Source organism: Siphateles boraxobius, unplaced genomic scaffold, assembly GCF_051911475.1.
Source record: "Siphateles boraxobius isolate OS27281-9 unplaced genomic scaffold, OSU_SipBor_1 8, whole genome shotgun sequence".
Lineage (NCBI taxonomy): Eukaryota > Metazoa > Chordata > Actinopteri > Cypriniformes > Leuciscidae > Siphateles > Siphateles boraxobius.
In genome coordinates this window covers 4829042-4840000 of record NW_027509208.1, presented here as the reverse complement: position 1 = coordinate 4840000, position 10959 = coordinate 4829042, and the positions used below count along the sequence as shown (strand labels likewise).

The 10959-nt window shown below is 36.1% G+C and overlaps 1 protein-coding gene across 6 annotated transcripts in view; it reads left to right on the top strand.

The window, feature by feature from the left end:
• Nucleotides 1–5421, top strand: part of scml4 (Scm polycomb group protein like 4) — a 29626-nt gene extending 24205 nt beyond the window's left edge. For all 6 annotated transcript variants that reach the window (XM_077220092.1, XM_077220089.1, XM_077220090.1 and 3 more), the window contains 4 exons: nt 353–553; nt 1523–1726; nt 2704–2849; nt 3663–5421. In XM_077220092.1, coding sequence (XP_077076207.1) covers nt 353–553; nt 1523–1726; nt 2704–2849; nt 3663–3788 — 677 coding nt within the window. In that variant the 3' untranslated portion in view covers nt 3789–5421. The remainder of the gene's footprint in view (nt 1–352; nt 554–1522; nt 1727–2703; nt 2850–3662) is intronic.
• The last annotated feature ends 5538 nt before the right edge of the window (nt 5422–10959 follow it).

Here is a 10959-nt window from a genome sequence, read left to right as displayed (position 1 = left end):
CATTTATTGGAGCATGTAATGCGGATAACACAGACACTGCAAAATAAAGTCTTACGGTCCTTGCGCACTGAGTCCGAAATTTTCGTATGCGTTTTTTTGTATTCATCATTCGGTGGCTCTGAATTGTCAAAACACCTCTCAAAAGGCTTGCTACGGACGCGAAAAACAAACCCGATCCAAAATTTTTTATGATGGACGAAAGTTTCGGAGGCAGTATGTAAACGAGATTGACACAACGTAAGGTCGTATTTATTGCAAGAATTTTGGACTCAGTGTGCAAGGACCTTTACTGTAAAGGTATTTACAACAGTGTGCAATTTACTTGAATTTAAACAGTCTTTCTCTTCATCAGCCACCTTTGATGGTAAACAGCATCTGTTGAGTTTGCCAGTGGTCAACAGCGTAGGTTATGTTCTACGCTTCCTCAAGAAGTTGTGCCGAAGCCTGATGTGTGAGAACCTCTTCAGTGACCAGCCCATCGCTCCTTCATCGTCCCCCTCCTCCTCTTCCTCATTCCACACTGAAAAGCACTCAGACGGACAGCCCAAGTCAAGTGCGTGCTCATCAAGCTCTGTTATACTACCCTTTTTTTAAATACTAGAGCTGTATTTCCATCTATCTACAGAGCCTGCACAGTTGAAGTAAAATTTTCTATATTAGACAATTCTTGTTTTTGTCTATTTTTGTAATTTGTTTGATTGGATCTGCACTCGTTTCTGTCTCTGTCCAATTTGCCCTTCTGAAAATGCAGAGGCTGCCTTTATTGCAAGCTGAGCTGTTTAAGTGGCAGTGAAAGGTTGAGTGCCTCTGTGAGTGGCCTGTGGTTTGAGTGTTTGAGTTCTGCTGGCTCCACCTCCCTCTCTCTCTCTCTTTCTCTCTCTCTCCCCCCATGAATGTGGTTTGGGAGCTCTAGAGATTAGAGCATTAACTTCAGTATGACACAATATCACACCGCTCAGCTACATAGGCAAAGGTTGTATTGTGCATTAATCCCATGTCAATGGCTAGCGTGGTTAAAAGAGGAAAATCTTCTCTAAGATCTCCAATCTTCTCTCTATCTTCTGACTACATAAAAAATTAAAAAAATGTAATATTATAATTTTTTATTAATTGTTTTCTTTAGGTTTAAAAAAAATTAGTTTTCATTTTTTTTTCGGAGTCAGACAGGACAAAGAGTTTATTCAGTGAATAATTCATCAGACTAATTAAATCTCATAACTGCATTTGTGTAATTCATTAAAATAATTAATTTCTTACTGAATTAAGATTTCCACTTTTTTTGAATCGGACTACACTAGGCATTCTGTATGTTTTCTTTTTAATGCAGAAAAACATAGAAAGATGTGTTTGCTTAGCATTTGCATATGTATAGAATTTGGTTTGGATGAATCCATACAGTCCAATCTGCACTCAAGGAAGCAATAATTATCCTGAGCCAAATGACATGCATGCTTAACATGCATCATTTTCCCTAAATAATTATTAATGATAATTATTATTATTTTCCCTTTTTGTGCTGCAGACTCGATGGTGGATGATTACCATGGCGATTCAATGGACCCTAAGCGCTACTCTGTTGACCCCAGCGACTCTGCTTTTGGAGCGATGTCCTCACCGTACACTGCGAGTAAACCTGCATATGGTTTTCGTTCTGGCCCCGTTTACTCTGGAGGTGTGTGCAGGCAGGCAGCCAGTCCCAGCACATTCCAGGAAGGAAACAGAAGTGGTAAGAAAGAGGAAATGAACACTTATAAAATAAAGGAGCAAAAGAGTTTCTGCACTACTTTAAAACCATGTTAATCAAATGAGATGTATGTGAGAAGATACCAAGAGATAATCAAAAAACTGAAAACTAAATAGTACACAAAGTACCAGTGGTTCTCAAGTAAGGGGGGTTGGAGCCCACTAGGTGGTCTCAAGATGACTTAAAATTATTTAAACAACAAAAAATCCATTTTTTTTTTTTGTCTTAGAAGAACCATGATTCTCATTTATTTGGGAAATGTTTATTTTAAAGAGTGATTTCTAGACAGCAAATGGTTTTTCTTATAATATTTTATGGGTAAAAATTGTGAGTAAACATATAAAATTTATATATATATATATGTGTGTATATATATATATATATATATATATATATATATATATATATATATATATATATATATATATATATAATAATCCTTATTAGGATATTCACTTGCATACAGTATAGACATTTTGGTAACACTTCCTATGAAGCCTGTATTTATAATGCATTATAAGGGTATTCTTATTGCATTATAATACTTGCATAATGCCTTATAAACTACTTTATAATGTGTTGTATCATCTGATAAATAATCATAACAATATTTACAATACATTAAATTACTTAGCTATTTGTGGTTATAACTTTTAAGAGTATAATGCATTATAACACCAGATAAAGCCTGTATTTATAATGCATCAAACTGGTATTCTTAATGCATTATAAGGCACACATATTGCCTTATTACGTATAACGTATAATGTGTTTGTACTTAAAATTTATAACATATTATAAGGTTGTTTGTAAGGCATTATGCATTTATTATAATGCATTAAGAATACCCTTAAAATGCATTGTAAATACAGGCTTCATAGAAAGGGTTACCGATATTTCTAGCTTCAACCAAGAATAATAATCCTAGCTTTGTCTAAACTTGATTTCTTTCTATCTAGCCTACAGTCCATCCCCAGATGGAGGGGAGGTGAAGCCCCCACCCAGTAAGGATCCCTCCAGGTGGAGCGTGGATGAGGTGGTGTGGTTTATCAAAGATGCAGATCCTCAAGCGCTGGGCCCTCACGTGGATCTCTTCAGAAAACATGTGAGTTTGACTGACACATTTATTTACAAGTGGCAAACAAACACCATGTGTTGAGCATGTTGTCAGATAACAAATCCCTGTGTAGGTAACCTTAGTACAGTTTCAAGTTAGAAAACCAGATATGATCAGATGTGTGCTTCTCAACTCAAGTTTTCGGAATCAATTCAAGTTCACATAATTGGTGTGTAACCACCTGAGCTGAATGTAAAATGGAAAAGATTTCAAATCTTCGTACATTGCTTAGAACAGAACAAAAAGCAAAGTACAATTTAACACCATCTAATGAAATTGAATTTTACTCTTCCAAATAGGGACGCACAATTAAAGTGCAATAAAGGCTGTGATTTAATTAATTATCGAAATGCGTCCATCTCAATATGTGCTCTGAGTTTGGTGGTTGTGTTGTTTATCATGTGAATAGTAATTGGAAAGCACTGCAGGTTCACTTCAGCTTCACATTTTGTAATTCACCACGTTTGCTACAAGTGAAGAAATAGAGGGGGATATTATAGAGATTATTTTTTATAATAGAAATAGAGATTATTCTAATATTATCCAGGTAGCATGAGCAAAAGCATTCTGCAATCACCATTTGTAACATTACTACTTCTGTGCAAAGTTCATCAATATTTTTTTTGTCAGCTCTGGACCGCTAACACTCTGTTGAATCTAATGTAGTTTTTGGGCCAGATTTTTGTGCATGTGTTTTTCCAACTCAGAATATTGTAATATCCTCAATAGTTAAACACTGTAAAACATTGTTTGATGTGTACAGTAAGCATTCTGTTGTGGACATTGTGATTACTTCTTCAGGAGATTGATGGGGATGCTCTTCTTCTCCTGAAGAGTGACATGATCATGAAGTACCTGGGACTCAAACTGGGCCCGGCTCTCAAGCTCTGCTACCACATTGACAAGCTAAAACAGAACAAGTTCTGACCGGTCTCTGCACCTTACACACACACACACACAAACACACACACATGGATTCACTCACAGTATTTACTCTCACTCTCATTTGTTATAGTACTGGACGTTTTTATCGCCCATTCTTTGGTCATTCAAGGACAAGCACCAGACCATTGTTTTTTACTTGTGTGGTTTGTCCGCCTGTATATTGGGACATTTCACTGACCAGAACATTTGCTTGTTCTAATTTTAAGTGTGCAAGCGTTTTCTTGATTACTTGATATCTGAACACTGCTCTAATCAAAAGGCAAGTCATCTCAGCTGCTTTCTGGGATTTGAGTTTTTATCCTCAAGTGAGAGTGCAGATGAATTATAACTGTAAATCATCCCTCTTCAAATGGACGGAGTTGTAACAAACGTATTAGGGCACAGACAAACTCGCTCCCATTTTTACAGAGCCGTGGACTGTGACTAAAACCCTGTGAACTTCAGCCACCTGCTGGTGAAGTGGAGTCACTGCAACTCTGTGACACTTTACCCCTTTCTGAGAAGGAACCATTCAGCTTCTTATTTTTCGGAAAGCTACTTCGAAGGCCGATAACCTGGGAGATCAGTTATTAACAGAATTCAGCATCAGGCTTTTCGACTAAACAGATACAGTGTGCACACAGTCTTGACAGGGTACAACTATGAACAGTTACACTTTGCAACCAGCAAATAACAGGCACAAATACAACTCTATTCAGCAATGGACGACCAGTCATGTCTTTGGAAAGCCTCCCAGCCAACCAGAGTCAGAACTAAATCGGATACACTACAAGGCAGTTACTGCTTCAGTCAAAATGGTGCATTACAAACATAGTAATGCACACCAGGTGCTGTTTCTCAACCAGCAGGTCACGTTTAACTAAAAGCAACTATACTGGTATTATACATTTCATACTGTGGACCAAATACACTGAAATACTCATCAGTCGCAAAATGTCTTGTTTTTCTCTCATTTCGGAGCAGAGGCCTCATATTAAAAAGCTGCTCTGATATCACACAAATGTCAACTTGTGATTTACTTACAAAATACGTAGCACTTTACAATAAGGTTCAATATATTCAATACACTGGGTATAATGAAGTTTGATACTGATATCTAGAACTTTGATAATGATACTTTTATCTAGGTTAATAATGATTTCTGCATATTGCTGTCCAAACTTCTTTTATTCAGCAAGGATGCATTTAATTGATCCAACAGTAAACTGTGACAGTAAACACTTAAATTATTACAAAAAAACTATTTTAAATCAATTAATATCAATTTTAGTAAGTTTCTATTCATCAAAGAAGCCTAAAAAAGGGTCACTGTTTCCACAAAAATATTAATCTGCCCTTTTCCCCCCAACATTAATAATAAATAGAAATGCTTCTTGAGCACCAAATCAGTCATTTGCAGCATATTAGAATGATTTCTGAGGGATCATGTAACACCGAAGACTGGAGTAATGATGCTGAAAATTCAGCTTTGCCATCACATGAATAAATAACATTTTTAAATGTATTAAAATAGAAAATGGTTATTTTAAATTGTAATAATATTGCACAATATCACTGTTTTTACTGTTATTAAATAAATGCAATCTTGGTTATACCATTAACCTAGATAAATAAATGCTGTACATTTTTTTGTTTATTGTTAGTTCACGATACCTAATGCAGTAACAAATCTAAACAAATTGAACTTTATTGTAGCGTTTTCACAAATTTTGTAGGCATGTTTCAACCCATTTTTTAAAGTTGTGTAAATTGTCTATCTCACTAACATTTTGACTGTGGATTAGACGTGGATTTTCTTTCATAAATGTACAGTGTATACGTGCACGCAAGCTGAGGTACTTTAGAGGTACTTCTCTTATCTAATGTTATTTTAACAGTTACATTTGAGCTAGGTTTCAAACAATTACTGCAGTTTGCGTTTTTGTGTGAAAAATGTGTGAAAAGAGTAATTTTAGTCTCCTGAGGCATTTCAGGAAATTATTTTATTATTATTATCATTTTTATTGTTATTTTCTTCTTTTTAATATATATATATTTGTTTGTTTTTGTTGTACAAATGGCATTCAGAATTACTGTATTGCTTTTCATGTGAACCTAAAGGGATAGTTCATAAAAAATTAACATTCTGTCATATTTTATTTACCCTCATGTTGTTCCAGACATGTAAAGTCCACACAAGAAATAAAGTCATAAAGGTTTGGAACGATGAGTAAATGATGACAGAATTTAAATTTTTGAATGAACTATCCCTTTAAGTTTGCCCTGATGATGTCATACATCTCCCAAGTAGATTACACCCAAGTGTACAACATTTCTGTATCTGCAACCATGTGTAAATATAATAATTTATGTAGTAGCCACGGATTAAATTTACAATTTCAAAATTAAAAGAGCAAACTAAGTAAAACAGTTTAGATTAAATCATCCGATGAACACATATAGCTTTAACATGTAACCAGCCTTGCTGTGCTAGACTTCATTGTTGTACGATCTGCCTCTTAAAGCGACTGCTATGCTAACTTGAGCATCTGTACAGAAACATTGTCTTTAATTTTGCATCAGGGAGGCTGTTTAGGTGTTCTGCCCCCCCCTTTTTATATATATTTGCACCAGTTGTCCTGGGTTTAATAGCTCTCTCAATGAAAAATGTGTGAGCATTTAAGAGCTCTTAAATCTGGTGCTACATTAAGAGGTCATGGTTCTTTATAAGTGAATCTACTGATTTAAAAAGAAGCGCATTCCTTTTTTTTTTCATGAACCGTCTCTTCTGATTGGTTGGAAAAAGTTCAAAAGTAAACAACGGGTTGGGTTTTAACACAAGAGACCCAATATTATAGAAATATATGACCCATGTCTGCTGTTCAAACTCTTATTAGCTTAAAAAGCAGACCGTTTTTGTAAATTCCACTCAAATGTACTAAAACTGGGAATAACTTTGTTTTAAAAGCCCTTTAACGGAGTAATAGCGCTGAGCTTTTAAATATGTTTGCAAGCACTCTTTTTTTATGGCTGCACTTAACTAAAATCCTACTTCATTTAGGAAGCTTTGACACGTTCGTAACAATCTTTAATAATGTTTTGGACTGTTTAAGACCTCGCACAGATATTCTGCTGTCATTGACAGGCTCTGATGTTCCTGGCAAGATGTTACCAATGTTTGTGTCAGGAATATGAGTGGGCTTTTATGGATCATCTATTCTTTATTTCAGTTCTGGATCGTTTTGTGTGCATTCATATGTCAGGTTTGCGTTTGCCTCCGCAACATGTCATTCATTGTCATTTTTGATATGCCGGAAAATGTAAGTGTACATTTATGAATGCTGCTCTCGATGATAGTCCCATATACGACTGTTTAAATGTGTCAGCTCACAAAAGAGTTTTAATGGAAAAAGGGGGACTTCAACATTCATGTTGGTGCTATAATATGACTGTGCATTTAACGAATAATGATTTTATGCATACGATTTTATGGTTGGTTTGCTTTATTTCTTCAGATAGGCTTCAGTGTTGTGAACTCTCGTGACTCATGACAGGCTCTGCATTGCGTGTCTGTTTGTGAGGTTAATATAGAGCATTATGAAAGAGTCAGAATAAAGCATTATGAGCACCCTTTACTGAACTCCATTTGTAAATATGTATGTGGCTATAGATTGGTGCAGGGAGGATTTTTCCATAGGCTTTTGAATTATCACAAAAAAATAAGCTCTTATGCATCTAATAAATGCAATTGATTTAAAAAAATGAATAAACCCATTTTGAAGTGGACAAATAAATAAACATAATTTACAAATATTTATTAATTGTTTAAAAATATAGTTAAATGTTACAGTAAAATAAACTAATAATGGCAGTTTGCTTAAATAGGCGTTTCAAACGGTTTATTTTGAAACGTTTTATACATATACACACTTAAAGGTTTATTTAATTTTAAGTATACATTGATTAGTGGCAATCCTATTCCTCCAAATAACGACACTTCTGCTACACATTGAAAATCTAAATATTGCCTGTTATTATAACCTGTCCTGTTGTGATGTGCTGACTGTCTTCTACATATAGGTGGCACTATTGTGTCTTAAATGTGCTGTATGTAAAAACCGCTAGAACAAAACATGGGCTAATATATCATACTTTACTCCCTCGCCTCCAATTTATAAACGAACCAATTACACAAAACTCCCATGGTATGTTTTGGAATACTTATTTCTGAAAAGAAGACCGCCCCAATGTTTAATAAGTTTCATAATCTGAATATCTGCAATCAGATTTTGCGCAATTATTCTGCATTGAATTTAAATCCATCCATACCTGATGATAATCAAATAGCTTCTCAGCTATGGTTATTTTTTATTTACTTTTTTCTGCTGTTTGCCAGGCTTCACTGGCAAGTAAGAGTATAGATACAAGTTGATTTTCACCACTTGTTTTCATGGCAGGGAGGTTTTAACCAGAGTAAAGAATACACATCATGGGTGTACTCCTATTGTTGTTATTTTTTCACTGAATTTTTTAATATTGTCTGTTTATTTTGAGGCTGTTATTTTGATTCAAAGATCAGGGAGGGCAGGTCAGACTCGCTCTGTTCTTTTTGAAACTGGAGTGTCCTTAGAATACAGATGCAACTGAAATGAATGTGTATCATGCTGAAGGGGAAGCACTCAAAAACTTCTCAACATGCAACAGTAGAACACCAAACAACACTACCCCCCCACACCAAATAAAACCCAATGTGCCTTTGGCAGAAAGTGTTTCTGAATGGAAAACCAAATATAGAGTCTAGAGATTCTGGAGAAGCTCTTAAATTAACGTTGAAAAGATAAAATGTGCACCCCAAAGGCATGAAGAAAAATCAATTTTATAGAATATTGCAGAAACCGCATATGGAAGGGATAATCCACGGCTAGCTGTACATTAAACGATTTTAATGCACGACGTGAAGGCAAAGAACCACCAAACGCGAAGTGCATTAAAATCGTTTAATGCACACCTAACCGTGCATTATCCCGCGCATACCATTGTCATTTGCCAGCATTGAAAACATTAAGCTGCTATTAATGTTTGCAGCGCAATATTTGACCGGAAGGGTAAAATATAAGGTTATTTTCGTCAGTTATGCCTTGTTAGATCTAGTTTTCTGTCCGGTTTGAATCAGACACAGAAATGAAGTAGTGCGTTAGATTACATTCATTTGAATGAATGAAATAGCATTTATTTGAGTTAATTATCGAGAGAGAGAGAGAGAGAGAGAGAGAGAGAGGGAGAGAGAGAGAGAGAGAGAGAGAGAGAGAGAGAGAGAGAAAGATTCGTACCTGCGTCTTTTCAGTGTCTCTCTCTCTATTAACAATGAAGCTGTGCGTTTATTTACTTCAGAATAGTGATGTAACCCCTTTATTGCTGAGAAATACAATGTAGCGATTATTACTAAAAGTCGTGGGGCAATGTTGATATGTTTCTGTGATCCTGAATGTGTGTGCGGCTGTACGCATGCAAGGGTAGCGCTCTGTGTGCGAGTGACGTAGGCCTATGTGTAGCCTATGTGCGCTTCAATAAAAATAGTGCATTAATATAAAACGGTGATAAAACAGACTTGGAACTACCTGTGCATAAAATGGTTTTATTGCACACCTTCCACCCAATCAGAATAGAGTATTCAGACAGACCATGGTATAATATAGAATATTCCCTTTCCCACCATTGGAAATGTAAACATAACCTTACATAGAATGAAGCTATAATGTGAAAATCTGTCTATATATCCATCTATCTGTCTGTCTACAAACTTTGATTTAGTTAAAAACTAGTTTTATTTATTTGAGCATCAATTTATTTAAAGGGTAACTAAACACAACTTTTTTTAGTTAATGATCTGTAAGAATGGAGCTTCATAAATGCTGTTCATTGATTCGAGTACATTTTTTGACATTTGAGTTTAAAGTGTTTTAATTCTACAATATATGGTGTAAAAACGTCTGAGTGCTGCCCTCTTCAGGTTGAACGGTGGCTACTGCAGTTGAATTTTCCTGTTGGAAGTTATGGTACCCTCTGACGTCAGAGGGCACCATCTAACCACGCCATTGCCAACAGAGAGATGCGTCTCAGGTGCACGCCCCCCCCCCCCCCCTCCGCTGGGCTCTGCCCACTTTTCCAGCATTTTTCAAATATTGCCAGTGGGTGGAGTCAGGCTCTGACCAGGGGTTTAGTTACACTTTAAATTTTACTTCCTTACATTCAATTGTGTACTAATAATTGTTAAAGTCGAACAAATTGGCATGAATATTTCCATGAAAAATGTAATCCAGATATTCAATGTAGTTTCCAACTTAACCTGAGTGTATATCATAACACATAAAAAAGAAAAAGCTTTTGGAAAACATGCCCACAGCAGTACAGGCTTTTTTTTTTAGAAGAGTGCTGTAGTCTTATCTGACGACTCAAATGAGATCATCTCAATGATGGTGTCAGCAGACCGACTGAAGACGTGCCTCTCCTGTCCATACATGCTTATCTCTAGGACAAGAGAGATAAGCTTTACTATGGCACAAATATGTCACATAAAGATGTTAAAACATCTCAGTCTGCCTTGAATACCATAACAAGCTCTCATCTCTCCCTACACCATCCATTTGGTGTAGAATGCGTCTGGAGATGTTTTTAAATGGGGGGACAGCAGCAGATGTGAATAAAGGAAGTAGCTTATTGGATTTGACAGACGGAGAGTGGGATATGTCATGCCCTCCCTGTGGGTTCCTCTAAATCCTGTTTGAGTAATCATTTAATTCTGAAATATAGTTTGTAAGACAACTCTTTTGCCTCAGGAAATAAAGATGGATCACTTTTTATTTGCTGCTGCTTCCTGTCTCTTTCTTTGTCTCTGATTTACTCTCTCTCGTGACAATTGGAGTAGGACTTGCAACATTGCTTTGAGATCAGTACATACCGGTATATGTATGCATTTATTTATGCACACATGTTTCCTTTCACCTGACCCTGGCTTTTTGTTTTAGTGATTACATGCACCAAGGAACAAATGATGGAAACACTAAATCGAGACGTGGTTACAGAGAAGAGTTAGTGAGAAGGGGGCAGGGAAGCTCCTGTGTGTCTGGTCCTTCAGATCTGGCATGAAACTGCGCCGTCTGTTGGGCTGAAATGA